This window comes from Lynx canadensis, chromosome E1, assembly GCF_007474595.2.
Source record: "Lynx canadensis isolate LIC74 chromosome E1, mLynCan4.pri.v2, whole genome shotgun sequence".
Taxonomy (NCBI): Eukaryota; Metazoa; Chordata; class Mammalia; order Carnivora; family Felidae; genus Lynx; species Lynx canadensis.
Window position 1 is genome coordinate 25129563 of NC_044316.2, and position 26541 is coordinate 25156103.

General features: G+C 35.0%; 1 protein-coding gene across 10 annotated transcripts in view; it reads left to right on the top strand.

The window, feature by feature from the left end:
• BCAS3 (BCAS3 microtubule associated cell migration factor) overlaps window positions 1-26541 on the top strand; it is a 619432-nt gene that overhangs the window by 41613 nt on the left and 551278 nt on the right. For all 10 annotated transcript variants that reach the window (XM_030295988.1, XM_030295991.1, XM_030295990.1 and 7 more), the window contains one exon: window positions 11072-11153. In XM_030295988.1, the coding sequence (XP_030151848.1) occupies window positions 11072-11153 (82 nt within the window). The remainder of the gene's footprint in view (window positions 1-11071; window positions 11154-26541) is intronic.

The window sequence follows — 26541 nt, forward strand, 5'->3', positions numbered from 1 at the left end:
GGGAGTTTCTGACACTTGCGCTGCCTAGTGAAATTTCATAATGTTAATATAAATAATAGCATCTGTAATTTGAATAATCAGAATATATCACACCATCATATTAGGTGCATCACCTATTATTCTCTATTATCCTGTCAATTTTACTATTTTTTTTTAAGATTTTTTATTTTTGAGTACTCTCTATACCCAACAATCAGGCTTGAACTCACAACCCTGACATCAAGAATTGCACACTCAAGATGCACACAAGAATCTTTGATTTAAGCCAGGCAGGCACCCCTTAGTTTCACTATTTAGTGTCATTCTCATTTTGTAGATAAAAAATTAAAGCTCATATTTAGCCCTTAAAATGCACAGCCTCCCCACTATCAACATTCCACATCAGTAGTCCCCTTTATCTGTGGTTTTGCTTTCCACGATTTCCGTTACCCACAGTCAGCTGTGGTCTGGAAGCAAACGATCCTGCATCTGTTGTATTGCCATAAGGTGAATAGTAGTCTAATACTACGTCACATGCCTGCATCATTCATCTCACTTCATCTCATCACGTAGGCATTTTATCATCTGACATCACCACAAAGAGAGTAAATACAGTACATTATGTTTTGAGAGAGAGACATTCATATAACTTCTCTTGTAGTATATTGTTATAATTGTCTTATTTCATTGTTGTTGTTAATCTCTTACTGTGCCTAATTTATAAATTAAACTTCACCATGGTATATACATATAGGAAAATATATTTATAGGATTTCTTACTATCCACAGTTTCAGGCATCCACTGGAGGTCTTAGAATGTATCGCTCATAGATAAAGGGGGACTACTGTATAGTTTTGCCTTTCCATAATGTCATATAGTTGGAATCATACAGCATGTAGCTGTTTCAGATTGGCTTCTTTCACTTAGTAATACACATTTAAGTTACGCCCAAGTCTTTTCATGGCTTGATAGCTCATTTCTTTTTAGCACTAAATAATATTACATTGTCTGGATGTACCATAATTTATTTATGATAGATATCTTAAAAAAATTCAGATATAGCATACATACTCTAAAAAGTACAAACCTCAAGTCTGTAGTTTGAAGACTCTTTGTGTGTATATGTGATTATGTAAATGTGTATGTTTGTTTGTACCCATATGTAAATAAGTGAAAGTAACATTGAGAACAAAATGTAGAGCATTTTTCTTACTTATATAGTTCCCCAGCCAATATTTCCCTTCCCCTCAGGTGAGATGATAACTATTCTGACCACAGATCTGTATTGAACGTCATATAAATAGAGGCACACAGTATGTACTCCTTTGTGTCTTTTTTTGTTCAGTGTATTTTTTAGATCCATCCATGTTGTTGCATGTTGTCATGGTTTGTATTTTTGATTTTTGATTTTATTACTGTGTTATATCCCACTGATTAGATATACCAATTGTTTAGCTATTATCCTTTTGGGATGGGCATATATGTTTCTATAATGAATATAGCTCCTATGAACATAATTGTAGATTTATGTGCTCTATTTTTGAGTATGTACTTAGGAACAGCATTGCTGGGCCACAGGTCAGGCATATATTTAACTTGATTAGAAATTGCCTACAGGTTTTTCAAAGATGTTGAACCATGATACACTTTCACCTGCACTATCTGAGAGTTGTAGTTGCTCTGCTTCCTGCTACCATTGATGTTGTCATTCATTTTTTAAATCATCTTGTCAGTCTTACAAGTTCATAAGGTATCTATTTTACAGAAGAACAATCTTAGGCTTCTATTTAATATAATGTTTCTTTTTGGTTAGATATCTATGCAAAACTATCTTCAGCCAACAGATTGTATCAGGATACATTTACAATACCAATCAAATATGACAAACTCAGTCTTTAAAAAAATTTTTTTTAACATTTATTTATTACTGAGAGACAGAGCGACACAGAGCATGAGCAGGAGAGGGGTAGAGAGAGGGGGAGACACAGAATCTGAAGCAGGCTCCAGGCTCTGAGCTGTTAGCACAGAGCCTGACGCGGGGCTCGAACTCACGATCTATGAGATCATGACCTGAGCTGAAGTCAGTTGCCTAACCAACTGAGCCACCCAGGCGCCCCCAAACTCAGTCTTTTAGAAGTAGAAAGAGGCTGTAATCCAAAATTGGCTTATCTGTAGCACTGTTTTCTCTCTTTCCAATTGGACATGTATTCTGCACAAAATAAAGTAACAAGTTAAAGGGAACCCAGTTTGTGTGACTGAGTGATGATGAAGTGTTTATGACAGCTGCTAGGCTGACACTCTCTGTAATGGTGTTACATTGACTTCTGAACACCTTCCAGGCTGCTTCCAGCCATATGTGTCTGTGTAGTCTGAGTGGTTTTACATTAACATCTACCCTGAGTAAGATCTTTTGACTACAAAAGTGTTACTTTCAAATGGAAGATACCATTAGGGCTGCTTCAAAGCTCGGAATGGTATTTGGATTGGTGGTGCTGAAATAATGGCTGGGGTTTTGAAGTGTAAGGTCTAAATCTGTGTTGCATAACCAAAGGAACGTGTGAGTTTAAACTGCTTTTCTTTGATCTTCCTTTCAAAAATCAGACTGGAGGGGAAAGGTTAAAGTCGCCTTAAAGTACTCCTCTGTGTGTGCAAAAATTTGGAAGTATGAAAATATGATTACAAGTTCCATTCATTATTTGTGTTCTGTGGTTTTCATATTGTTCTTGAAACTCACTTCCTTCTTGCTCAAGTTTTGTATTTTGAATTTCGTGTCAAGACCAAAATATAGACTCAATTGCTGTCTGCTTTATGTGGTTAGCAAATATCTGTTCTATAAGTTGTTAGTCCTCAAAAATATGTGTTTCAGGTGGTTTTTGTGGTTTGCATTTTTTTTTTTTGATGGCATACACAGTAGGTTACAGAGATACTGACACTCTGACATTAACTGAATCATTTGTGGTTAGTTAGGCAAAAATAAAACAAAAACGTTATCCCTGTCTTCCTCCTAATTTTAAGAGCTTTCCAAAGCTGTTACTATTAGGAATCCTTTCTTCAAACTGTGCTGTCTTAAGTTTTTGAAATTGTTGGAACAGAGTTGTAAAACATAAAATAATGCCCTGGCAGTGACTTGTTGGAGAAAAAAGGCTTGAGGTTAAAAACTGTTTTGAATACAGTATATTAACAGGAGATTTTGATGCCTCTTTGGTCTGGTCATGTTTGGAGAATATTGTTTTTTGTTTCGTTACATCTAAAATGAAAATATATCATCAAATTGGCTCATGGGGTGATTCTAGAGAGAGACTATCAGCTCTCATTAGAGATTGCTTTGTAGTTATAATAGTTACTCATGTAGCTAGTGGAGTCATTTTGTTGCTTATTAATCGAATACCATGGTATAACGTCATACTTCTCACTCCTTTCCCTATATTTCTTTGTATTTTTGCTTTTCCTCCCAATTAAAAAAAACTTGTTGTGACTTCTAAAGTTAAAAAAAAAGTCATTAAATGTTCAGTTTTTTAAAGAACTTCATCGTCAGTTCAGTTGTGTGGTCTGTATGATTAGCACATGTGAAGTAGTTAGCAAAGTGGTAACTATACACTTGTACATTTAAATAGGCGAAGTGAGTTCCTTCTGTTGCTTTAAGAACTGAATTCCCTTAGTATAAGACCTCATTACCTCTTCATTCTCACTCTCTGTATTTTTGGGGGGGGGTATCAGGAAAGGTTAAAATTTATTTGTGGAATTTCCACATTTTTCCATACCTATATATGTAAATAAAAGTTAATTGACATTATTTTTTAGACCAATTATAGGTCTACCTAAAAATTGAGTAGAAAGTACAGAGAGTTCCCATGTATCCCCTCACCACCGTATTTGCCCCTGTTTAACATCTTGCATTAGTGAGGTACATTTGTTAAAATTAATGAACCAATATTGATATGTTATTAATAACTTTATAGTTTACATTTTCTCCTTAATTAAAAAACTTTTATTTGGTGTTACCTTTTAAGGAAATGATGCTCTTTTTTTAAGGAACTTCATTTCAGTTGTATCTGTGTGGTTAGTACATGTGGCACATTTAGAAAGATTGATAACTCTCTATTTGCATATTTAAATGTGCTGTTTTTAAAACATCATAGTTGGTAAGAAAACCTGTTGCAGGTAAAAACATCATATAAACACATAAAGATTGGAATGAGTGTAGGGTATTTGCTAGAGAGGGTGGAGACTGCCTTGTAAGAAGTGTTGCACAGATGATGTGCTGCTTTCCACCATGGTAATAGCCCTTTTACTGAGAGCTGTAAAACATAGGAAGTAATATACTGGTGGCTTCAAGAATGAGATGTACCAAATGTGTTTTATTGTATGGTATTATAACACATTTTCAGACATTAAATATTAATAACATGCTTTGAGAACAGTGGGGCAAAGTCAGATTTATGCTAAATACCATTAAGATTGAATAATGAGGCTGATATAGACCCAGTCATTTATTCATCCATTTATTCAACAAGCATCTTTTTGATTTAACTGTCTTTTATGTTACCTATTTTAGATATGCAATTTAATCATTACAGTTGCCTTCTTAGATATATCATCACCTCTATTTTATTTTTTGAGAGAGAGTGAGAGCAGGGGAGGGGCAGAGAGAAAGGGGACAGAGGATCTGAACTGGGCTCTGTGCTGACAGCTCAGAGCCTGGAGCCTGCTTCAGATTCTGTGTCTCCCTCTCTCTCTTTACCCCTCCCCCACTCGTGCTCGCTCGCGCGCGCGCTCTCTCTCTCTCTCTCTCTCTCTCTCTCTCTCAAAAATAAACATTAAGAAAAAAAATAGAGCCAAACTCATATTTAGCAAATTTGTATAGTTAATAAACACAAGTCCGGTTTGTTTTCTACTAAAATAAACTGTTGGAATATTTGATGTGGTTGATGTGTGATATTTGCAACCTATGATCCTGGCATATTGTTGTATGTACTTGCCATTGTACTTGTCATTGTTGTACTTTCCCTTGATTTTGGGAAAAGAATAAAACTTCCAGGGTCCCACCTGTGGGCTGCTTTTACTCTGTCAGACTTTCCAAGTGGAACCGGAGCCATTACTGGTGTGGAGAACTCTGACATGAAAGATATTTTTGATTGAAAGTCTGCATGTGCATGAGATAAACATGGGGAATTTTTTTCTTTTGTCTTTCATGTCTGGTGTCTTGGTTTTCAATTCATATTTCTAGCCTGGAAATCATCTGCTATATATGCTGTACCCATTTTGAAAAAAAAAGGCAAATTAATACTTCTTTTTAATTTTTTTTAAATATGAAAACTTGTTAAAGTATCAAGAAAAAGAACTACTAGTCTTTTGTTTGAGCTGTTTGAGTTCCAGGGAAAGTATAGCAATTTTTGTGTGTTTCCTGTCTTTAACAGAGACGGAATTTTCTTTGAATGTTAGTATGAATTTTTACAAATCAATATTTTTCACTTCAAGAGATGGATATCATGTCGCTATAACCAAGCCATTGTACCTTGTTGAAGGGAGGGTTGCTTATTTATTACTGGATTTGGAATTAAGATATGAATTTGATTAGCTACAAAGAGTTCTACCTTTTTCTTGAAATGAGTTCTTGAGTCTCATTCATATTCTGAACTATTCATCATATATACATGTGGTAATCAAGGGTCCTTCAGGACAAAAGTCTTACATCATTTTCCCTGATGGCAGGCCACTACAATAAAGACTATTTATATAGTTAGTTTGAGGCAGCATTACTTTTCAGAGGATACTGACCTGCATTTCATTCGCTGTGCACAATAGATTTAAATCCATAATGTCTTAGAATCAGGGAACTGTAGTGGGCAAGAGACTTTAACAGTTATTCATGGAATAGTATAACTAATTCCAATAAGCATATGAAAAGGTGTTTGATCCATCTCCTTAGTCATGAAGAAAATACAAATTAAAACCACAGTGAAAGTCCCATTGAACACACCAGAGTGCCTGATACAAACTGTTGGTGAGGAAGTGAGCAGGTAGAACTCTTTTTCATTGCTGGTGGAAGTGTCAATTTGTACAATCACTGTAGAAAACTATTTTGTTGAAATCTACAAAATATGCACATATGCCTAATATAGGAGCAATTCTAACTAGTAGATTTATACCCAGGAGAAATATATATATATATATATATATATATATATATATATATATATATTCACTAAATGAAATGTGCAAGAATATTCATAACAGTATTCTTTACAATGTTCTTTTAAAAATGCTAAAATCATGGCTCTCCTACAACTGTAAAATGGAACAGATGTCATAGATTTTATTTAACTCATTAATAAATGAGGTGTTTGGCAAGTTGTTACAGCTGGTTCAAGGGAGAATCTGAAGAACCAATATAGGCAATTAGAAATACTACAATGAACTTTTTACGAGGTGCAAACCTGGTTAATATACTACTGAAACTAAAATGTACTGCCTGGAATCATCTTTTTTATAGAGTGGAATTCAATTGTATCTCTTCCAGACAAAATTCACTTGCATTTCTGTGGACAAGAGTCAGTTACTATCAGTTTTCTATAACTTACAATATTGCAAAACAAGGGTATAGATGCATATAAAATCAAATAACCCCAAAGGGTCCACTAGACACTCTTGGTAATCCATTGAAAGGACATATAGTGACCTTTTTCTCATTTGAAAGTTTTTTCAATTTTTCCTGACATCTTAAGAGCCAAGAACTAGAAACAACCTGGAAGTCCACCAATAGTAAAATGGATAAATTGTAGTATTTTTCACACAGTGGAAATCTGTATAGCAATAGAAATTTAAAAACTACAATAAAAAAATAAAAAAACCAACCGTATGCAACAACATGAATGAATTTCATACATATGTAATTCACAAAAGAGTGTATACTGTGTGATTCTATTTGCATAAATTTGAATGAGTAAAATTTATATGTAATGAAGTCAGGATAGTGGTTATGATTATTCTTGAGTTGGGTTTGTGACTGGGAAAGGGGTGTGAGGGACCTTCTGAGTATCTGTCATGTTCTGTTTCTTGATGTCTGTGCTGGTAACAGAGGTATTTTAACATGGAAAATTCATTAAGCTGTACATATATGTATGATTGAGGTGTTATTTCTGTGTCTGTTATTCAACAATGTTTGATAAAAAGAATTAACTGCAGACACAATTCTCCATTTGACTGGTATCTAAAAGGGAAGTTGGGGGTGTAAATATGTACTCTTGTCCTAATTCTGTGTCATAAAGCATTATTATTGTCCACGGTATTTGATTGACTTTTCTATTTTGTAGTCATATATCTTTGAAAAGTCATCATGATTTCAGAAACAAGTTTGGTTGTGAGGGCTAGATGACCTTCATTTGCTTTTAGAATTTTCTAGAGGTAGTTATAAACTCCCACAACTTTTATAGCCCTTTCCCTGTGTGTATTGTCTCGGCTGTTATAATTTCCCTTTGCCTTAGATTGAGTTGTGAGATTCTAAACTTGTACTCTCCCCCCCACTTTTTTGGTTTGGTATGTAATTTGCATATTTTCACCATGCGAAAGCTATTTTCTATGGTTGGAAAAGATTTTTTTCCTACAGTGTGAACAAATCATTCTTTGTTCTCCTTATTGTGCCTCCAAACTGGTACGTCCGGTTTATGCTCCAAACAACAAAAGTCTGTCATCAGAAATTAAAATGCCAGTAAGAACAAAGGCAGAGACCCATGAGGAACTCTTGGAGAGGTTTCCTCCCTGTTTGCTCCTCTCCCCAAGTTACCACAGTTGCCAGGAAGTTGGAACATTGCTTGGTACAACTCCTTCCTTGTAGTTCTGCCCTTGTATTTATTATTATTGTTGGTTTAAAAATGAACTTAACGCTCCTGGTAATTCTTGTCAGGATATATAAAATCCTCATCTCTGAGATTTTTTTTCCCCATTTTCAGTGAGCTCTTTTTTAAGAAATGTAAAAATCACTTTGAAAGCCTTTAAAAACTTAATCAGTTTTGACACGCATTTATTTGAGAGCAGAATTACCAGTGAACATGCTGTATAAAATTATTAGAGGCAATTGAAAGCGGCAGCTAAAGCCGAGCCTGTAAGGACATATCCAACTTGTGTTCTTTCTAAAATGTGCACGTCTTATCTGTACACACTTTGTTGGCACTCTTCTGAAATAGTATTCCAGTGTAGCATTTGTACACATTATTTGGAGAGTTCTCTCATCTCAGAAGTTTGGCATTTGAGACTCACTTAGGATACTTTGGAATTATGCTTCTAACAATGTTGATTTTAACATAGTCACAAATATTTGTAAATAGTGACAGAATGTTTCTTCATCCCTCCCTTCCCTTATGTTACAATTAAAGATTCAAGGATCTTAACTTAGAGGTAATAAAGGATGGGTAATAAATGTGGGATGCATTTTGTAATCAGTCCTAATGTTTTTTCTTACCTTTTGCGGTATATTTAAAGAGGGATTTAGAGTAGAAGCTTAGAATAGAATAGAGCATTTAGGTCTGTTTTGAAAGCTGTTATGCTGGAGAGCATGGTGTGTTCAGATTTCAAAATGTTTTTCAATGTCAGAGTAAAGCTCATGTGAATTAAATCCAGTGTTAACAAATGTTTATCATATTGTGAGAATGCCAAGACAGGTTTGCCTTGTTCTTTATTATTTAGTATAATTTAGTACACATAGGTCAGTTAAATATGATTAGACTTTTATTTTTTATTTTACTTTACTTTAAGGCTTTATTTGATAGAACCAAAAGCTAAATGCTAGATCTGTGGAATATGGCCATAATAGTACACAGCAGATTTTGTGTTAGAATATTATGATTTGTTAAAAGTATGAATGTATATTTGTTAGAGTGAGAAGTGTTTTTCATTGCTCTGAATTACAATTTCAGTGCAACTTCTACAATATTGTTTTATAATTTTTTATTTCCTTGTAAGTAGAATAGTCTGTATATTGAAGAATATTATTTATCCATTTTTATATCCCCATTTTGGTGGAGATAGCTAATAATAACTCTATAATATAAATGTATTACATTAGTGACGTACCTTTCAGCAAAAGTGTGCTTAATATCAGCAAGATCATACTTTTTAGATTTTAGAGAATATGTGATTCCTGTGTTGGGTGGGAGGTTGAACAAAGTGACCTTTTAAGGCTTTTTCTAAATTTTAAATTCTGTTCTATAATATTAAACTGTAGACTTAAGAGCTATAGTATATAATGGCCATGTTTTTCATGTAGAAAATTAATGTTCACAAAGGAGTTTGTAGAGAGCTAAATTCTTATCTTTTGCTATACTGAGTTTATAGTTTGGTGTGTTTAATTGGTGATAGGTGGTGCTGTTGTTGCACAGTTGGTGAGAAGAGCCTAGCATTCCTCAAACCTGCATCCCAAGTGCTATAGAGAGATTTGCCATTGTGGCCAGCGAATAACTTTATAGTAATTTTTATAGGCAGAATGAATATGATGGCTCTTTAGGCATCACCATAAGTTAACATTTATAAGAAACAAAATATTTATAGTTTGCAGTCCTTAAATTCAGACAGAAGAGAAGCTGAAGATCTGAAAAAGTAGTTAAAGGAAGTGCTGCAGATTTACAGTTTAATATTGAAAGCTTTATAAGCCTTTTATCTTATATATGTTGTTTATATTTTAAACTGCTTGTTTGGCAGGCCCTATTGAAAAAAAACTACCATCCGCATGTTTCTCTTATTGAATGTTTATTACATGTGTTGTAAGTTCTTGAGTATTTAGAACTAGTTTTATAATTTTGGCCATTTTCCCCATCTGATATCACATATTCCATCAAACGCTTGAGAGTTATGAAAATGTATCAGGGACTAAATTATCACTTAAAGCAGTCTTAACTAATTCTAGTTTAATCTGCTCAATACTTCAATTAGCAGCAAACTGTTCTCTTGAATCACTAATTTGGAAAAGCAGTTGTTTTTACACTTGACACATATATTGTCATACCCTTTTACCTTTGGATTAATATACTACTGTACTCTTTATATCTGAGGAATAAATCTGATATGACTCAAAACGAACATTCTTACAGTGTTTGATCTATGTGTGTAATAAAAATGATGACATTTAAAGATGCTTATATATTACTTCTTTAATTCATAGAATATTGAAATGATTAGTATTTTGAGGTTCTTTGGCACCTTTACCTTTTAAGTTTATAAATGCAAAATAATACAGGCTTATGGGAGGTGAGGGGAGTGGAGAGATGTTGGTCAAAGGGTACAGAGTTGCAATTATGTAGGATGAGTAAGTCTAGAGATATAATGTTCAGGCATGATGCCTGTAGTTAATAACACTGTGTTGAATACTTTAAAAATGTTGAGGGTAGATTTCATGTGTTCTCATCATACAAAAAAGGAGGAAATGACTGCAGTAATAATTTTATTATGTATGCATATGAAACCATCATGTTGTACACCTTAAATATCTATGATTTTAATTCAAAATATATTAAAAAAAGAGAAATATATAGGTTTATAGATGCTAAATGATTTGTTCAAAGTCGTTAACAGGAAGGTAGTTGCAGAACCATAACCTGGTGCACAGGTTATTCATGTTCCACTATGTGTTCTTTGCAGTATGTTTTGCTTTTTCTCCTTTACAACATATTTGCAGAAATTACTGCATTTAAGTTCTGTGTTTCAGAATACTAAGAATATTTACCTTTTTGTTACGTGGAACACCTGGTACTAATTAAAAAAATCATAGTTGCTCTGCTCTAAAATGAAAGGCAATCATGCAGGAACTGAGCAGACTAACAGGAGTTTCTTAAAGATAAGAATTATAGACTTTAAGAGCAGATCATTCATTTTCCTGTTTATATTAAGTGTGTGCTCTTATCATTTTCTAAAAATATTTGTGGTAATTTAAATATGAATATGCTGAATGTGTATGAACAACCATAAATGTGTGTGTCTCTGTGTGTACATATATTACATTTCAGACAAAAAATTGTGATAAAATTTAGGAGATCTTGTTTTCGTATAATCATGTTCTGACCTGTATTTTCATTTACGGAAATTTTTTGTCTTCTCATGCAGATCAGTGGGGAAGCACAGGAGCTCTTTTCTGTTCGACATGGCCCCATTCGAGCGGCTAGAATCTTGCCTGCTCCACAGTTTGGTGAGTGTAGCCCTTAAGAAGAAACAAATCATTTAGGAGTTTCTCTTTTATTGGTCTTGGACTACAGACAGCAAGAATGATAACTAAAGTCTGTTTTCCTCCAAGTGTCCATGCCCCATCCTTTCCTCCCCACAAGATAAATTCTTGTTCTGTCAGTTGAGATGGAAATAGGTAATCTTAACCAATTCAATATGGCCATTCACATTCTACTGTGGTTTTGATTTATCTTCATCCTCTTTGATCTCAATTTAGCCTCTGACTTTGCTGGCTCTTTCTTGAAACCCTCTTCTCTCTTGGTTTTCATGGCATCACTCTTCCCAGATCCCTTCCTTGCTGACTGTACTGCTTTTGTTATGCTTCTGGCTTAGCTTTCTTCTGTGGGTATTCCCCAAGTCTCTGCTGTTCTCATGTCTTTGCTCTTCTTCACAGTTATTCTTAAACTGCCTTGGAGAGCTTGGTTTTCACCATTATCTCGCTTGTGGATAAGTCTGCTGTCTACATTTCCAGCCTTGTCAGGAGTACAGTTTCGGGCTTTTGACCTTTAATCTCTGCTTTAAAAATGAATACTTCTTAATGTTGTATTTAAATATTATGTATGTTTTGATTTAAAAAGTCAAATATGTGTTTAAATTAAATATGCTATTTGGGTGCCTAATAACTCCTGACTCTTTAGTGATATGTTTTCTCATTAATTTGCCTGTGTTCACTCAGAATGTTTTTGCACGAGCAATGAAAACATAGTCATTTTAATCTTGTTTGCATATTCTAAAATCTTTTTAAAAAGAGGATATTAAAAAGTCTAATTCTGTTTTTAAAGTTTACTAGAAGTTGGATAATCTTCCTTATAATACTTAATTTAGCTTATAATTCTCTAAACTGGTGAGAATGAAGTTCATTAAAACTTACTACTGTGTGCATTATGCACTAACCATATGTGTAAGTAATGTCAGGGATCAATGATTAAATCTGCTTAATTGAAATGGGAAGGGTGGAGGTAACAAGGCAACAGCATCCTGCAGTCATGTAGAGATTTTTCTCCTTGTTATTGGGCTGTATGACACATCCAGAGTTCAGCTGTCTCTCCTTTGCTCTTTCTCACTCTCTCTTGCTCTGATTTTTATTGCATTTGAGTTTTGGTGAAATCCTTTAACAAGGAAGATTGTTGAACATCTTTTTCTGGAAGGTTTTTGGAGTAGCCAGCCTTCTCTTTGGGTAGTTGGACTCAAGAACAACTTTATTATTAAAAGACTCTGCTATGTCTTTGTTTCTTTTGTATGTAATTCAGAGGCAGATTTTTCTCCTTTCAGTTCATTTATGAAGCTCTTTTATATATGTCAGTTATTGATTTCCCACATTTTTCAACTTTTACTTTGGGCAGAAATACTTCGTGAGAGAGTATAAAGCTATAAAAGTTATTGTTGGTAGTAGAATTTGAATATGCTTAATTTATTTTATCTAATTAAAGATTTCTCTTCTATAATATAATATTTAAAAATATAATATTGTATTTAAAATATAATTTCACACAGCTAAATGTTCTTGTGCAAAAGTTACATATGAATCACTTTTGTTGTATTTGATTAATTTTTAGGTTTGTTTTCACTGAAGTTCTACATGTGACTGATCACATAAAATTTGTAATGGAAAATAGAATACCCCATCCCTCTCTTTCATCCATTTTGCTTTGTGTGATCATTTTGATGGAATAAGTTCTTTAGTAGCTTCTGGAAAAAAGATGTGTGGTAAATCTTGTTTGTCTGAAGTTGTCTTTATTCTTTCTTAATTCTTGATTGCTAATTTGGCTGGCTAACAAATACTTTTTTGTAAATGGTGTTCAGAATTTTTAAGGCATTCATCTAGTGTTATGGTTGAAGAGTCTGAAGCCATTTTGATACCTTTTTCTTTGTCTATGGCTTGTTTTTCTCTGGGAACTAGCATAATGTTAGTCTTGTTCCCAGTGTTCTCAAACTTTACAATGATGTTTCTTAGCTCATACATTGTCCTGGGCCCCTTCAGTGAGGATGAAAATTAGTGCAGTTTTAGAAAATTTCTTTAAATTTATTTTTTGATACCTTCTTTTAGTTTTATTTGTTCTCTCAGGTACTTACATTATTTGGCTGTTATACTCCCTAGAATGATTAATTTTATTTTTTATTTTTTTAATTTTTATTTTTTAATGTTTATTTTTGAGAGAGAGAGAGAGAGAGAGAGAGAGAGGCAGAGCATGAGTGGGGGGGGGGGGTGGGCAGAGCGAGAGGGAGACACAGAATCCGAAGTAGGCTCTAGGCTCTGAACTGTCAGCACAGAGCCCAATGCAGGGCTTGAACTCACGAACCATGAGATCATGACCTGAGCTGAAGTTGGGTCGGATGCTCAACCAACTGAGCTACCCAAGTGCCCCTAGAATGATCAGTTTTAAAAAACAATTTCTTTCCTTTTCTTTTTGGGAGATTGTCTCCCTCAGGATTATAAACTCTTCTGTTGAATAATTCTTTTCTATTATCATGTTTTTCTTTTTTTTCCTTATTTTTAAAAAAAATGTTTATTTATTTTGAGGAAGAGAGCATACACGTGCATGCATGAGTGCACGAGAGAATTCCAAGCATGCTCTGTTCTGTCAGCTCAGAGCCCAGTGTGGGGCTCCATCCCATGAACTGTGAGATCGTGACCTGAGCTGAGATCAAGAGTTGGACTTAACTAACTGAGCCACCCAGGCACCTCTATACTAACTTGTTTTTCTTAATCTTACCTTCTCATACCCAACAATTCGCTCTCCCTCTCTGCCTACTCCCTTCTTATCCTCTCTCCCTCTCCTCTCCCTCTTCTTCTCTTTTCTTTCTTTCTTGATGTAATTTACATATAAATATTACCAACTAGAATCCAGTGATATATGCAAAGAATGATATATCATGACCGAGTAAGATATTTCAGAAATACAAGGTTAGTTAACATTTGAAAATCATTCAGATCATTCAGTGTAATTTGTATTAATAGAACAAAGAAGAAAATCCAGATGAGCATCTTATTAGAAGTGGAAAAAACCTTTGATAAAATTCAGTAATCATTTATGATTAAAAAAACCTTTCCACAAATTAGGATAGAAACATCCTCAGTATGATAAAGATTATAAAAAACCTACAGCTTACATTATACTTAATAGTGATATATTAAATACTTTCTGCTGAGTTTGGGATAGCTTCTACCTCAACTTTTATTTATCTTTGAATGTAGGTCCTAGACATTACAATAGGCAAGAAAAATAAATAAAAGGTGTAAATACTAGAATGAAAGATGTAAAATTGTCTTTATTCATCGATAACTTGATTGTATATATGGAAAATGCAAAAGAACCTATAAACTTTAGAATTAAGAAGTGAATTTAGCACAGTTGTTGAATCCAGGTTCATTAGATCTTTTGTGAACTGATCCCCTCACTGTATTTTTCCAGCATCATTTTCAGCCATCCTTTTAAAAAAATATTTTTTTAAGTTTATTTATTTAATTTTGAGAGAGGGACAGCATGAGAGGGGAGAAGGGCAGAGAGAGAGAGAGAGAGAGAGAGAGAACGAGAGAGAGAGAGAGAGAGAGAGAGAGAGAGAGAGAGAGAGAGAGAATCCTAAGCAGGCTCCATGCTGCTAGCACAGAACCCAGTGCAGGGCTCGGACCCACGAACCATGAGATGGTGACTTAAGCTGAAACCAAGAGTCAGATGCTTAACTGATTGAGCCACCCAGGTGCATGCATTTTCAGCCATCCTTAAAGAGTGTCTCACATCTTCTTCCTTGCTCTGATAGTACTCCTTTGTGATAGTTGTACTGAACTTCTTTCATTTCCTCAAATGATCCATTCTCTTTAAGGTCATTTCATTGCTATTTCCTTTTCTAGAATTCTCATGTTCTGCTGACCCTTTTGCTCCATATTCAATTTAATAGTATGTGCTGATGTACGATTTACTCTCCTTTTTTAAATTTTAGTTGCTCATTTACCTCTTGTTAGATTGTTTTTGTTTTAAAGATTTTATTATTTTAAGTATTCTCTACACCCAACATGGGGCTTGAACTTGCAACCCCTAGATCAAGTGTCACATGCCCCACTGACAGAGCCAGCCAGGCAACCTATACCTCTTGGCTAGATTTGTATTCTGTCTTCATATCTTTCGCACCTCACCAAGTACTTGTTTCAAGGTGTTAATAAATATTTGTTGAGAGTTGTTACATGGTGGGGCACCTGTGTGGCTCAGTTGGTTGAGTGTCTGACTTCAGCTCAGGTCATGATCTCATGGTTTGTGAGTTCGAACCCCGCAGCAGGCTCTCTGCTTTCAGTGTGGATCCTGCTTCAGATCATCTGTACCCTCCTCTCTCTGTACCTCCCCTGCTCTCTCTCTCTCTCTCAAAAATAAAATAAAAACATTAAAAAAAAAGAAAAAAAAAAAGAAAGTTGCTTCAAAAGATGGTAAGATCTTTTGAAAATTATGACCCAGAAGAAAAGCAGGTTCCCTTTCTGTAGGTGTTTCTGTGGAAAGTCTGTCCTTTAAAAGTGAGAAACTGAAGGATTTGGATGGCATCTTATGCCATGGTAGGTCGTTATTAAATATAATATACTATAAATGGGCATTTACTCATATCAGCATAGTTTGTGCTTTCCATGGTCAGCAATAATTGATTATTTTCTTAATGAACCTACACCTGCTTTAGAATTTTTTATGAGAGTATTTCAGAAAAGTATGACCAATCAATTGGTGTTCTAATATCAGATAAAAACTGTTATTTATTTTTCAAAAATTTCAAGAACTTATTTCAAGCAAAGCAGGTTCTTCATATCATTACTCTCAGTAGCCATTGTGGTTTTTAGTATCTCAGTACCTCACATTTGAAATAAAATATATTAGCATGTATGTGTTAATGTAAAGTTAAAAATGTATATGATTATAAACTTTGTGCTAGTAATGATTATTTCCAAGGAGTGGGATCAGAAAGCACTTTCACTTTAATATGTTTTTAATATCTTAAAATAAAGACCATATAATTCTAACCAGTTAAAATATTTATTATAAAGATTTAAAGAGGGGTGCCTGTCTGGCTCAATTGGAAGAGTGTGCGACTCTTTCAGGGTTGTGAGTTTGAGTCCCACATCGGGTGTAGAGATTACTTAAATGAATAAAACTTAAAAAAAAAAGATAAAAATTTAAGCAATACTAATTGTAGAAAGTGAAAATTCATTTGGTTCTGTGTTATCAGAGATAAATCTAGGTTACTTTTTTCCTTCCTTTTCTTCCTTCCTCCAGATACTGAGTTCACAGCTTAGAGTATCCATTTCCTGACTTTTCCCCTTAACATGCATGAAATTAACTTGTAGTATTATGTCCAGGGCCTGATTCAAGTTCTTTACATATGTTGCATGTATTGGCTCTAGGGTGTGTGCGTCATTCCTTTGTATAAACATTTATATTAATTTTGACTTCCCCCCTAGCAGGTTATGTTGTTACATACTTCTATATATGTGCAATTAAAAAATACAGGGAATTATTTTCTTAGGATAGCTCTTAAATTTTTTTTAACGTTTATTTATTTTTGGAAGACAGAGCATAAGTGGGGAAGGGGCAGAGAGAGAAGGAGACACAGAATCTGAAGCAGACTCCAGGCTCTGAGCTGTCAGCACAGAGCCTGATGAGAGGCTTGAACCCATAAACCATGAGATTGTGACCTGAGCCAAAGTCGGATGCTTAACTGGCTGAGCTACCCAGGCAGCCCTTAAGATAACTCTTAGAAGGGAATTACTGTCCCATAACCAGTAAGGAAATCGAATTAGTAATCAAAAATCTGCCAAAAAACAAGAGTCCAGGGCCAGATGGCTTTCCAGAGGAATTCTACCAAACACTTAAGGAAGAGTTAACACCTATTCTCTTGAAGGTGTTCCAAAAAATAGAAATGGAAGGAAAACTTCCAGACTCTTTCTATGAAGCCAGCATTACCCTGATTCCAAAACCAGACAGAGACCCCACTAAAAAGGAGAACTATAGACCAATTTCCCTGTGAGCATGGATGCAAAAATCCTCAACAAGATATTAGCCAACCGGATCCAACAATACATTAAAAAAATTGTTCACCACGACCAAGTGGGATTTATACCTGGGATGCAGGGCTGGTTCAATATCCGCAAAATAATTAATGTGATTCATCACATCAATAAAAGAAAGGACAAGAACCATATGATTCTCTCAATAGATGCATAGAAAGCATTTGACAAAATACAGCAGCATCCTTTCTTGATAAAAACCCTCAAGAAAGTAGGGATAGAAGGAGCATACCTTGAGATCATAAAAGCCATATATGAATGACCCAACGCTAATGTCATCCTCAATGGGGAAAAACTGAGCGCTTTCCCCCTAAGGTCAGGAATGAGACAGGGATGTCCACTCTCGCCACCGTTATTCAACATAGTATTGGAAGTCTTAGCCTCTGCAATCAGACAACAAAAGAAATAAAAGGCATCCAAATCGGCCAGGAGGAGGTCAAACTTGCACTCATTATAGGTGACATGATACTCTATATGGAAAACCCAAAAGATTCCACCAAAAAACTGCTAGAATTGATTCATGAATTCAGCAAAGTTGCAGGATATAAAATCAATGCACAGAAATCGGTTGCATTCCTATACACCAACAATGAAGTGACAGAGAAATCAAGGAATCAATCCCATTTCCAGTTGCACAAAAAAACATAAAATACCTAGGAATAAATCTAACCAAAGAGGTGAAAATCTATACACTGAAAACTATAGAAAGCTTATGAAAGAAATTGAAGAAGACACAAAGAAATGGAAGAAGATTCCATGCTCCTCGATAGGAAGAACAAATATTGTTAAAATGTCAATACTACCCAAAGCAATATACATATTCAATGCAATCCCTATCAAAATAACACCAGCATTCTTCACAGAGCTAGAACAAATAATCCTAAAATTTGTATGGAACCAGAAAAGACCCTGAATAGCCAAAGTGATCTTGAAAAAGAAAACCAAAGCAGGAGGCATCACAATCCCAGACTTCAAGCTATACTACAAAGCTGTATATAGTACTGGCACTATATGGTGCCAGTATGGTACTGGCACAAGAGCAGACACTCAGATCAGTGGAACAGAATAGAGAACCCAGAAATGGACCCACAAATGTATGGCCAACTAATCTTTGACAAAGCAAGAAAGAATATCCAATGGAATAAAGACAGTCTCTTCAGCAAGTGGTGCTGGGAAAACTAGACAGCGATGTGCAGAAGAATGAACCTGGACCACTTTCTTACACCATACACAAAAAGAAACTCAAAATGGATGAAAGACCTCAATGTAAGACAGGAAGCCATCAAAATCCTCGAGGAGAAAGCAGGCAACAACCTCTTTGATCTTGGCCACAGCAACTTCTTACTCAACACGTCTCCAGAGGCAAGGGAAACAAAAGCAAAAATGAACTACTGGGACCTCATCAAAATAAAAAGCTTCTGCACAGTGAAGGAAACAATCAGCAAAACTAAAAGGCAGCCTACAGAATGGGAGAAGATATTTGCAAATGACATATCAGATAAAGGGTTAGTATCCAAAATCTATAAAAAGCTCACCAAACTCCACACCCGAAAAACAAATAATCCAGTGAAGAAATGGGCAAAAGACATGAATAGACACTTCTCCAAAGAAGACATCCAGATGGCCAACTGACACATGAAAAAATGCTCCACATCACTCATCATCAGGGAAATACAAATCAAAACCACAATGAGATACCACCTCACACCTGTCAGAATGGCTAACATTAACAACTCAGGCAACAACAGATGTTGGCGAGGATGCAGAGAAAGAGGATCTCTTTTGCATTGTTGGTGGGAATGCAGGCTGGTGCAGCCACTCTCGAAACCAGTATGGAGGTTCCTCCAAAAGTTAAAAATAGAACTATCCTGCGACCCAGCAATTGCACTACTAGGCATTTTTCCAAGGGGTACAGGTGTGCTGTTTCGAAGGGACACATGCACCCCCATATTTATGACAGCACTATCAACAATAGCCAAAGTATGGAAAGAGCCTAAATGTCCAACAACGGATGAATGGATAAAGAAGGTGTGGTATATCTATACAATGGAGTATTACTCAGCAATCAAAAAGAATGAAATCTTGCCATTTGCAACTATGTGCATGGAACTGGAGGGTATTATGCAAAGTTAGATTAGTCAGAGAAAAACAAAAATCCTATGACTTCACTCACATGAGGACTTTAAGAGAGAAAACAGATGAACGTAAGGGAATGGAAACAAAAATAGTGTAAAAACAGGGAGGGGGACAAAACAGAAGAGACTCATAAATATGGAGAACAAACTGAGGGTTATGGGAGGAGTTGTGGGAGGGGGAATGGGCTAAATGGGTAACAGGCACTAAGGAATCTACTCCTGAAATCATTGTTGCATTATATGCTAACTAATTTGGATGTAAATTAAAAAAAATTAAAAATAAAATTAAAAAGAAGGGAATTCCTGGGTAAAGAATATATACGTGTAAAATTTTGATACATCTTGTAAAGTTGCTTCTCAGAGAGAGTATACCGACATCTGTACATGAAAATTCCTTTTTTCTCCAATTCTGTCCTTTACTGTCTATCTATTATGAATCTTTACAGTTTTTGCATATCTGATGGAGGAAAACCCTTTTCATTTATAATTTTTTGGTCTTTGAGTGCTAGGAAGAGTAGAAAATCTTCATGTTTTTGCTGTTTATTCTGATTAATACCTTGCTTATTTGTACCCTTTGCTCTTATTGATTGAGCTCTTGATTATTATTAGTGATATATTGTTATGGATATGTATCCTGTAAACTTCATATATAGTTTGCCATTTGTCATGTTATCTGATGAAATCTATCAGTCTTTAGTTTCATGCAAAGAAAATCTTTGCATATTTTATAACCATGTCTAACTTTAAATCTTGACTCTTCTTGAAAGTTGAATTTAATTTTTTTTGTTATTTGTTTTATTTTTATATTTTCTTGGTTGTTCCTTGACATCTTCTGATTTTCATAGGTTTTTGGGGAGTTTCTCCTTTATTAAGGTGTTTTTCCATACTATGATATATTTCTTTGGAATAATGGGACAGCAATCTAATCACCACTTTCTCTGCAGTGCTTTCCATAATTATGTGGAAAATGAGTAGTGACCCAAAATGTATTTATTCTGTATTTCACAAAAGAGGAACTAGAGCTCTACTTTTGTATAAAGTATTTTTTAAAAATCATTTGTTAGTGACCAAATGAATAATGCTGTTTTTAACTGTAATAGAGCTTGTAACTGTATTAGAAGTTATATTAGCCTTGTATTCATGCTGTTTTCTTATTGGTTATGGAGAAAGATTATTTTAGTCTCAGACTTGAATCAGATTTCTTAGAAATGCAGATTAAATCTTATTCATTATCCTTAGGAGTCCAGTGTACTGAGTACCTGAACTTCTTCATATTGAGAATGTATTAGAACTAATTCTTATAAGCTAGGACCTTTTTTCTGAGAGTAGAAAGACTCTGGAGATAGAAGTTTCCTCGAGTGTCTATGAGCCAAAGTTCTCTCATCCACAATACTGGGTAGCCAATTTGGTTTATTTCTTCTGGGTTATTTATACTTATCACTGGAAAGGTACTATTATTTTTTGTTCTGCTATAAGGAATTTACAATTTCACATCTCAAAATATTTAAGGGTTTAAAAAGAACCCTAAGATCCAACCCAGTTTTTCCTAGTGGAAGGTAAATTCCAGGTATTTTCTGAAACCTATAATATTATAAAGAGACCACCAGGCAGTCAAAAATACTAATCATTGCTGGTTTTTTATGCTATGAATGGCTAAAGTTATTTTTCTAGAAACAAACATGCAGGGTAATTCTAAAGTTAAACATTTTTCATTTGCTTATTTTTGTAAATTTCCAGAGTACTTTTTCATAAGGTACAACCACCAGTTTCATCCTTTTCAAATGACTTAAATGTGCTTTTTGATCACATTCAAAGAAGAGCTGTTTGATTTTTCAGCTGTGTGAATTCAGAAATTTTGATTAACTTCACCAGAAGGATTTGCTATAATTTTTTTTTTTTGTTTTGCTGTAAAATTCTAACTTCAAACAAATAAATCCTGTTAACACGCACACAGACGCACAGAATCTGTTCAACCAAGACACCGGCAGCCTTTTAAAAGTAGGCCAACTGACATTTGCTCATAGTCATCACCAGTACTTTGCAAAGAGGAAACAGGCTTATTGACATTTTAAATGGCCAAACTATGAGATTTAAGGCCTCCCTAATGTTTTCTGCTCTAATTATTTCTCAGTTTGCCTTGTGTATTCTTTTTTAATAACACCTCATCTTTTTCGTTGGGGCCTTTACTACTTGGAATCATTTAGGTTTTTACAAAATTTTGCTAAACCTGTGATTTAGGTAAATTATGACTGGAAATACATATTCCTCTTAAATTTCTTTAATTGTTTTGGTCGGAGAAACAGTTTCCAGGAGACAATATCTGTTTTAGAAGTGCTGCTTTTTTGGTTTTTTAGTTTTTGTGATGTCATGGTGTTGAATTTGAGACATTGATCTAAGAGTATTCTCAGTTTATATCTATTTGAACCCAGTAATTAAAGATTTTTCCTATGAGGGCTATAGTGAGAGGGAAGTGTACTAAATAGAAAAGATAGGAAGTAAATTTATAAATGAGTGAATAATAATGCTTGATATTTTTCAGATGAAATTCTAGGTTGATTATATACATTATCATCACTTTACCACTAGTCTGGAAAGGTGAGTACCATTACCCTGTTTGATAGGTAAGGAGACTTAGAGCTCAAAGTTGGTAAGTGGCTGGCATAAAGACATATAGCTGATGGGTGGTGGAACTGGAATTTGAACTTTAAAGCTTGGCCTCTTAATCATTAGGCCTCACTGTCTCCATGTTTACAGGGCAACACTTTTACCAAATTCAGGTGTTTCTAGGTTATGCTTCTGACTGAAGAAATCAAACAGTTGTGTATTCATTGACATACGTAAAAAGTAGCTGTTTCTCTGTATTTCTTCCAATTTGAAAATTTAAAGTATCTTCAGTTGTTTTAGTGTCTTCATTGTATTTGGAGTCCTTGGTTGTTTAGTCTAAGGGTGAAGAGCAATTAAAAGAGTCAATCTGGGCATCAATATATAGAAAAGCCATTATCCTACATAACTACATTTAAAATTTTAAGCTGTCAGCATAAAGAATGTCACAGAAACAGCTGTAGTCTATTCAAGTTACATTCACCTTAAATTAAATCAACTGTTGAAAAGAAATGTTGGTTTCTTTTTATAGGACTTGGTATAAACTACTAAAAGTACATCAAAAGGGTTAGTGACGGATATCTTGAATCAGATAAAAACAAAGGTGTAACACGAAGCAACTAAATTACATGTGAGCTTAATGATTCTGACCCAAATAAACAGACTTGTAATGGAGATGCTGATGATTATCAGTGCAGCTTAAAGGCTTTTTACTGTAGAGCTGTAAAGAAGAATGTGGGTGTCTTAGTGAATTGGACAAGTTGTGGTCTTGGAAATCTTTGTTCATTTATCATAACACATTCCTAGGTGTGAAAGTGAAAACTCATAATTTTCTAAGTATACTTATTGTAAAGTTAGCCTTTTAAAAAATTCATCTTTATTGAGAAATAATTTACCTATAACACTATAACACAACTTATGAATTTTGGGTATATAATTTGAGTTTTGCCAGATGGATGCAGTTATGGAACTACCACCACAATCAAAATACAAAGTCTTTCTTTCACTATAAAAAGTCCCCTTTTCCAATTCACACCCACTAAAATGGCTTACATACAAAGAGAGGTAATAACAAGTGTTGGTGAGGATGTGGACTAATTGGAACTCTCGTATGTTATTTATTAGAATGTTAAGATAGTACAACCACTGGAAAACAGCTTGGCAGTTCCTTAAAATATTAAATATGGAGTTACCATTAACCCAGCAATTCTACTTCTAGGCATGTAGCCAATAAAAATGAAAACATACATCTATAGAAATTTGTAAATGAATATTTATAGCAGCGTTATTTGTAATAGCCAAAAAGTGGAAACAACCTAAATGTCTATCAGCTGATAAAGAAAATGTGGTATAACCATACAATGGAGTATTATTTGGCCATGAATAAATGATGTTGTGATATATACTGCAAGATGAACCTTGAAAACATCATGTTAAGTAAAAGAAAGAAAGCAGCTGCAAAAGGCCACAAATTGTTGATTCTGTCTATATGAAATATCCAGAATAGGCAAATCTGTAGACACAGAAAGCACATTAGTGGTTGCCTAGGATTAGGTGACTCTGAGAGTTTGGGGAACAACTGCTAATATACACAGGATTTCTCTTTGGGGGCTATGAAAATGTTCTACATTTTTTGATTAGTTGTTGGGGTACCTGGGTGACTCAGTTGGTTAAGCGTCTGGCTCTTGGTTTCGGCTCAGGTCATGATCTTGCTGTTGGTGAGTTTGAGCCCTGCATTGGGCTTTGTGCTGATAGCACAGAAGCTGCTTGGGATTCTCTTTCCCTGTCTCTCTCTGCCCCTCCCTTGCTCACTCTGTCTCTCTCTCTCAAAATAAATAAACTTAAAAAAAAAATTGTGGTGATGGTTGCACAACTGTAAATATACTAGAAACCATTGAATTGTACACATTAAATTGGTGAAATATATTTATGTGAATTATATATGTATATATTTTTAAAGGCTTTTTAAAGTGTATTTTTGAGAGAGAGTGTGAGAGAGTACGCACAAGTGGGGGAGGGACAGAGAGAGAGGGAGACACAGAATCTGAAGCAGGCTCCAGGCTCTGCACTTACAGCAGAGAGCCTGATGTGGGGCTTGAACTCACTAACCGTGACATCATGACCTGAGCTGAAGTCAGATGCTTAACTGACTGAGCCACTCAGGTGCCCCTGAATTATATATTTTTAAATGTTTATTTATTTATTTTAAGAAAGAGTGAGAGAGTGTATGTGCACACACAAGCAGGGGAGGAGCAGAGAGAGAGGGAGACAGAGAATCCCAGGCAGGCTCTGTGCTGACACGGGGCTCCATCCCACCACTGTGCGATCATGACCCGAGTTGAAATCAAGAATTGGATGGTTAACTGACTGAGCAACCCAGGTGCCTCTATGTGAATTATATTTAATAAAGTTGTTTATAATAAAATTCCCCTTTTTTAAAAAATTTTTTTAACATTTATTTGTTATTGAGAGACAGAGAGAGTGAGCAGGGGAGGGGTAGAGAGAGGGGGAGACACAGAATCTAAAGTAGGCTCCAGGCTCTGTCAGCTGTCAGCTGTCAGCACAGAGCCCAAAGCAGGGCTCGAACTCACGATCTGTGAGATCATGACCTGAGCCGAAGTCAGTCACCTAACCAACTGAGCCACCCAGGCACCCCTATAACAAAATTCCTCTTGTGCCCCTTACCTCCCCGCACCTGGAACACCAGCAATGACTAATAGAATTTATGTCACTATTGTTTCTGCCTTTCTAGAATTTGAAAAAATGGAATATGTAACATTTATATGTGTTTGGTTTCTTTCACTTCACATAATGCTTTTGAGAATCATCTGTTGTTGTTTCAGTTGTTCATTCCCTTAAAAAAAAATCTGAATAGTGTTCCATTGTCCAGATATACTAGTTTGTTTTTTCTTTCACCAGTGAATGGGTGTTTGGATTGTTTCCAGTTTTGTCTCATGCATAAATCTTCTCTGAATAGTTGCTTGGAGATACATGTTTTAATTTCTCTTGAGTAAGAGTAAGATTACTAGGTCATATAGGAAGTGTAGGTTTATCTTTGTAGAAGAATTTTGTAGAAATTTGTAGAAAATTGCCCAGCTGTTTTCCAAAGTGACTATACTGTTTTGCTATAGTAGTTTGTTATACTACCAGCAGTGTTCCAGTTATCCTAACGACTAATGATACTGATCTTTCTTGTGCATATTTGCCATTTTATTGTTTTTATAAAACTATTGAAATTTATTGCCATGTTTTAATAGTGTTGTTTTATTTAGTTGTAAGAGTTCTGTATATAGTCTAGATACAGGTCCTTTTTTAGATATATGTAAAATATGTACAAAAATTTTATTCCTTTGTGTGACTTACCTTAATGGGATTTTTTAAATAGACTACTTTTTTAGGGTATATTTCGGTTCACAGCAAAATTGAGCAGAAGGTACAGTGATTTCCCTAATATGCCTATTCTTCCCTATTATCAACATCCTCCCACAGAAAGTACATTCAAACTTTTCAGGAGCAAATTTTTTTTTTTAAGTTTATTTACTTATTTTGAAAGAGAGAGAGAGAGAGAGAGCGAGCGTGCATGCACGCTGGGGAGGGGCAGAGAGAAGGAGAGAGCGTCCAAACCAGGCTCCATGCTGACAGCTCTAACCCACAAACCATGAGATCATGATCTGAACTGAAACCAAGAGCCCACACTTAACCAACTGAGCCACCCAGGTGTCCCAAGAGCAAATATCTTTAGTATTCAAAAGTTTTTACATTTTAAACTTCATTTTTAATTTCCAGTTTATTGAGTTTTTAAAAAATAGGTTGTGTTTGTTACGTTCTCTTTTTCATTCAGTTCAACACATTTCCTAGGTTGCCCTGTGATTTTGTCCCTGACCTATGGTTAGTTAAAAGGATGTTATTTTGTTTTTAAATTTTGAGAGATTTTCCTGATGTTTTTCTATTACTGATATCTAATTTAATCCCCTGAGAAGACCTAGTTTATATGATTCCAATCCTGTTAAGTGTTTTGAGATTTGTGTTATGGCCTAGAATATGGTCTATCTTACTTCATTGATCTCTATCCTTAGGAGTTGTGTTCCTGCTTATTCTGTCAGCTGTAGAGAAAAGGTTGTTGAAATCTTCCATAATATTGTTTGGGTATTCTTGTAATGTTATCAGTTTTTGCTTTATGTATTTTGCTACTCCGTTATTAGGAGCAAAACTATTTAGGATGGTAAAAGTCCTCTTTGTGAATTGATCAGTTTATTGTTACTGAAATCCCTGGTAATATTCCTTGCTCTGAAATCTTCTTTTTCTGTTATTATTATAGACATTCTTGCTTTCATTTTTTAAAGTTTATTTATTTACTTATTTTGAGAGAGAGAGTGAGAGAATGTGCACAGGAGGGGCAGAGAGAGAGGGAGAGAGAGACAATACCAAGCCGGCTCAGCACTGTCAGTGCCAAGCTCAATGAAGGGCTTGAACTCACAAACCATGAACCTTGAGATCATGACCTGAGCTGAAATCAAGTGTCAAACGCTTAACCGACTGAGCCACCCAGGCACCCCAGACATTCTTGCTTTCTTTAG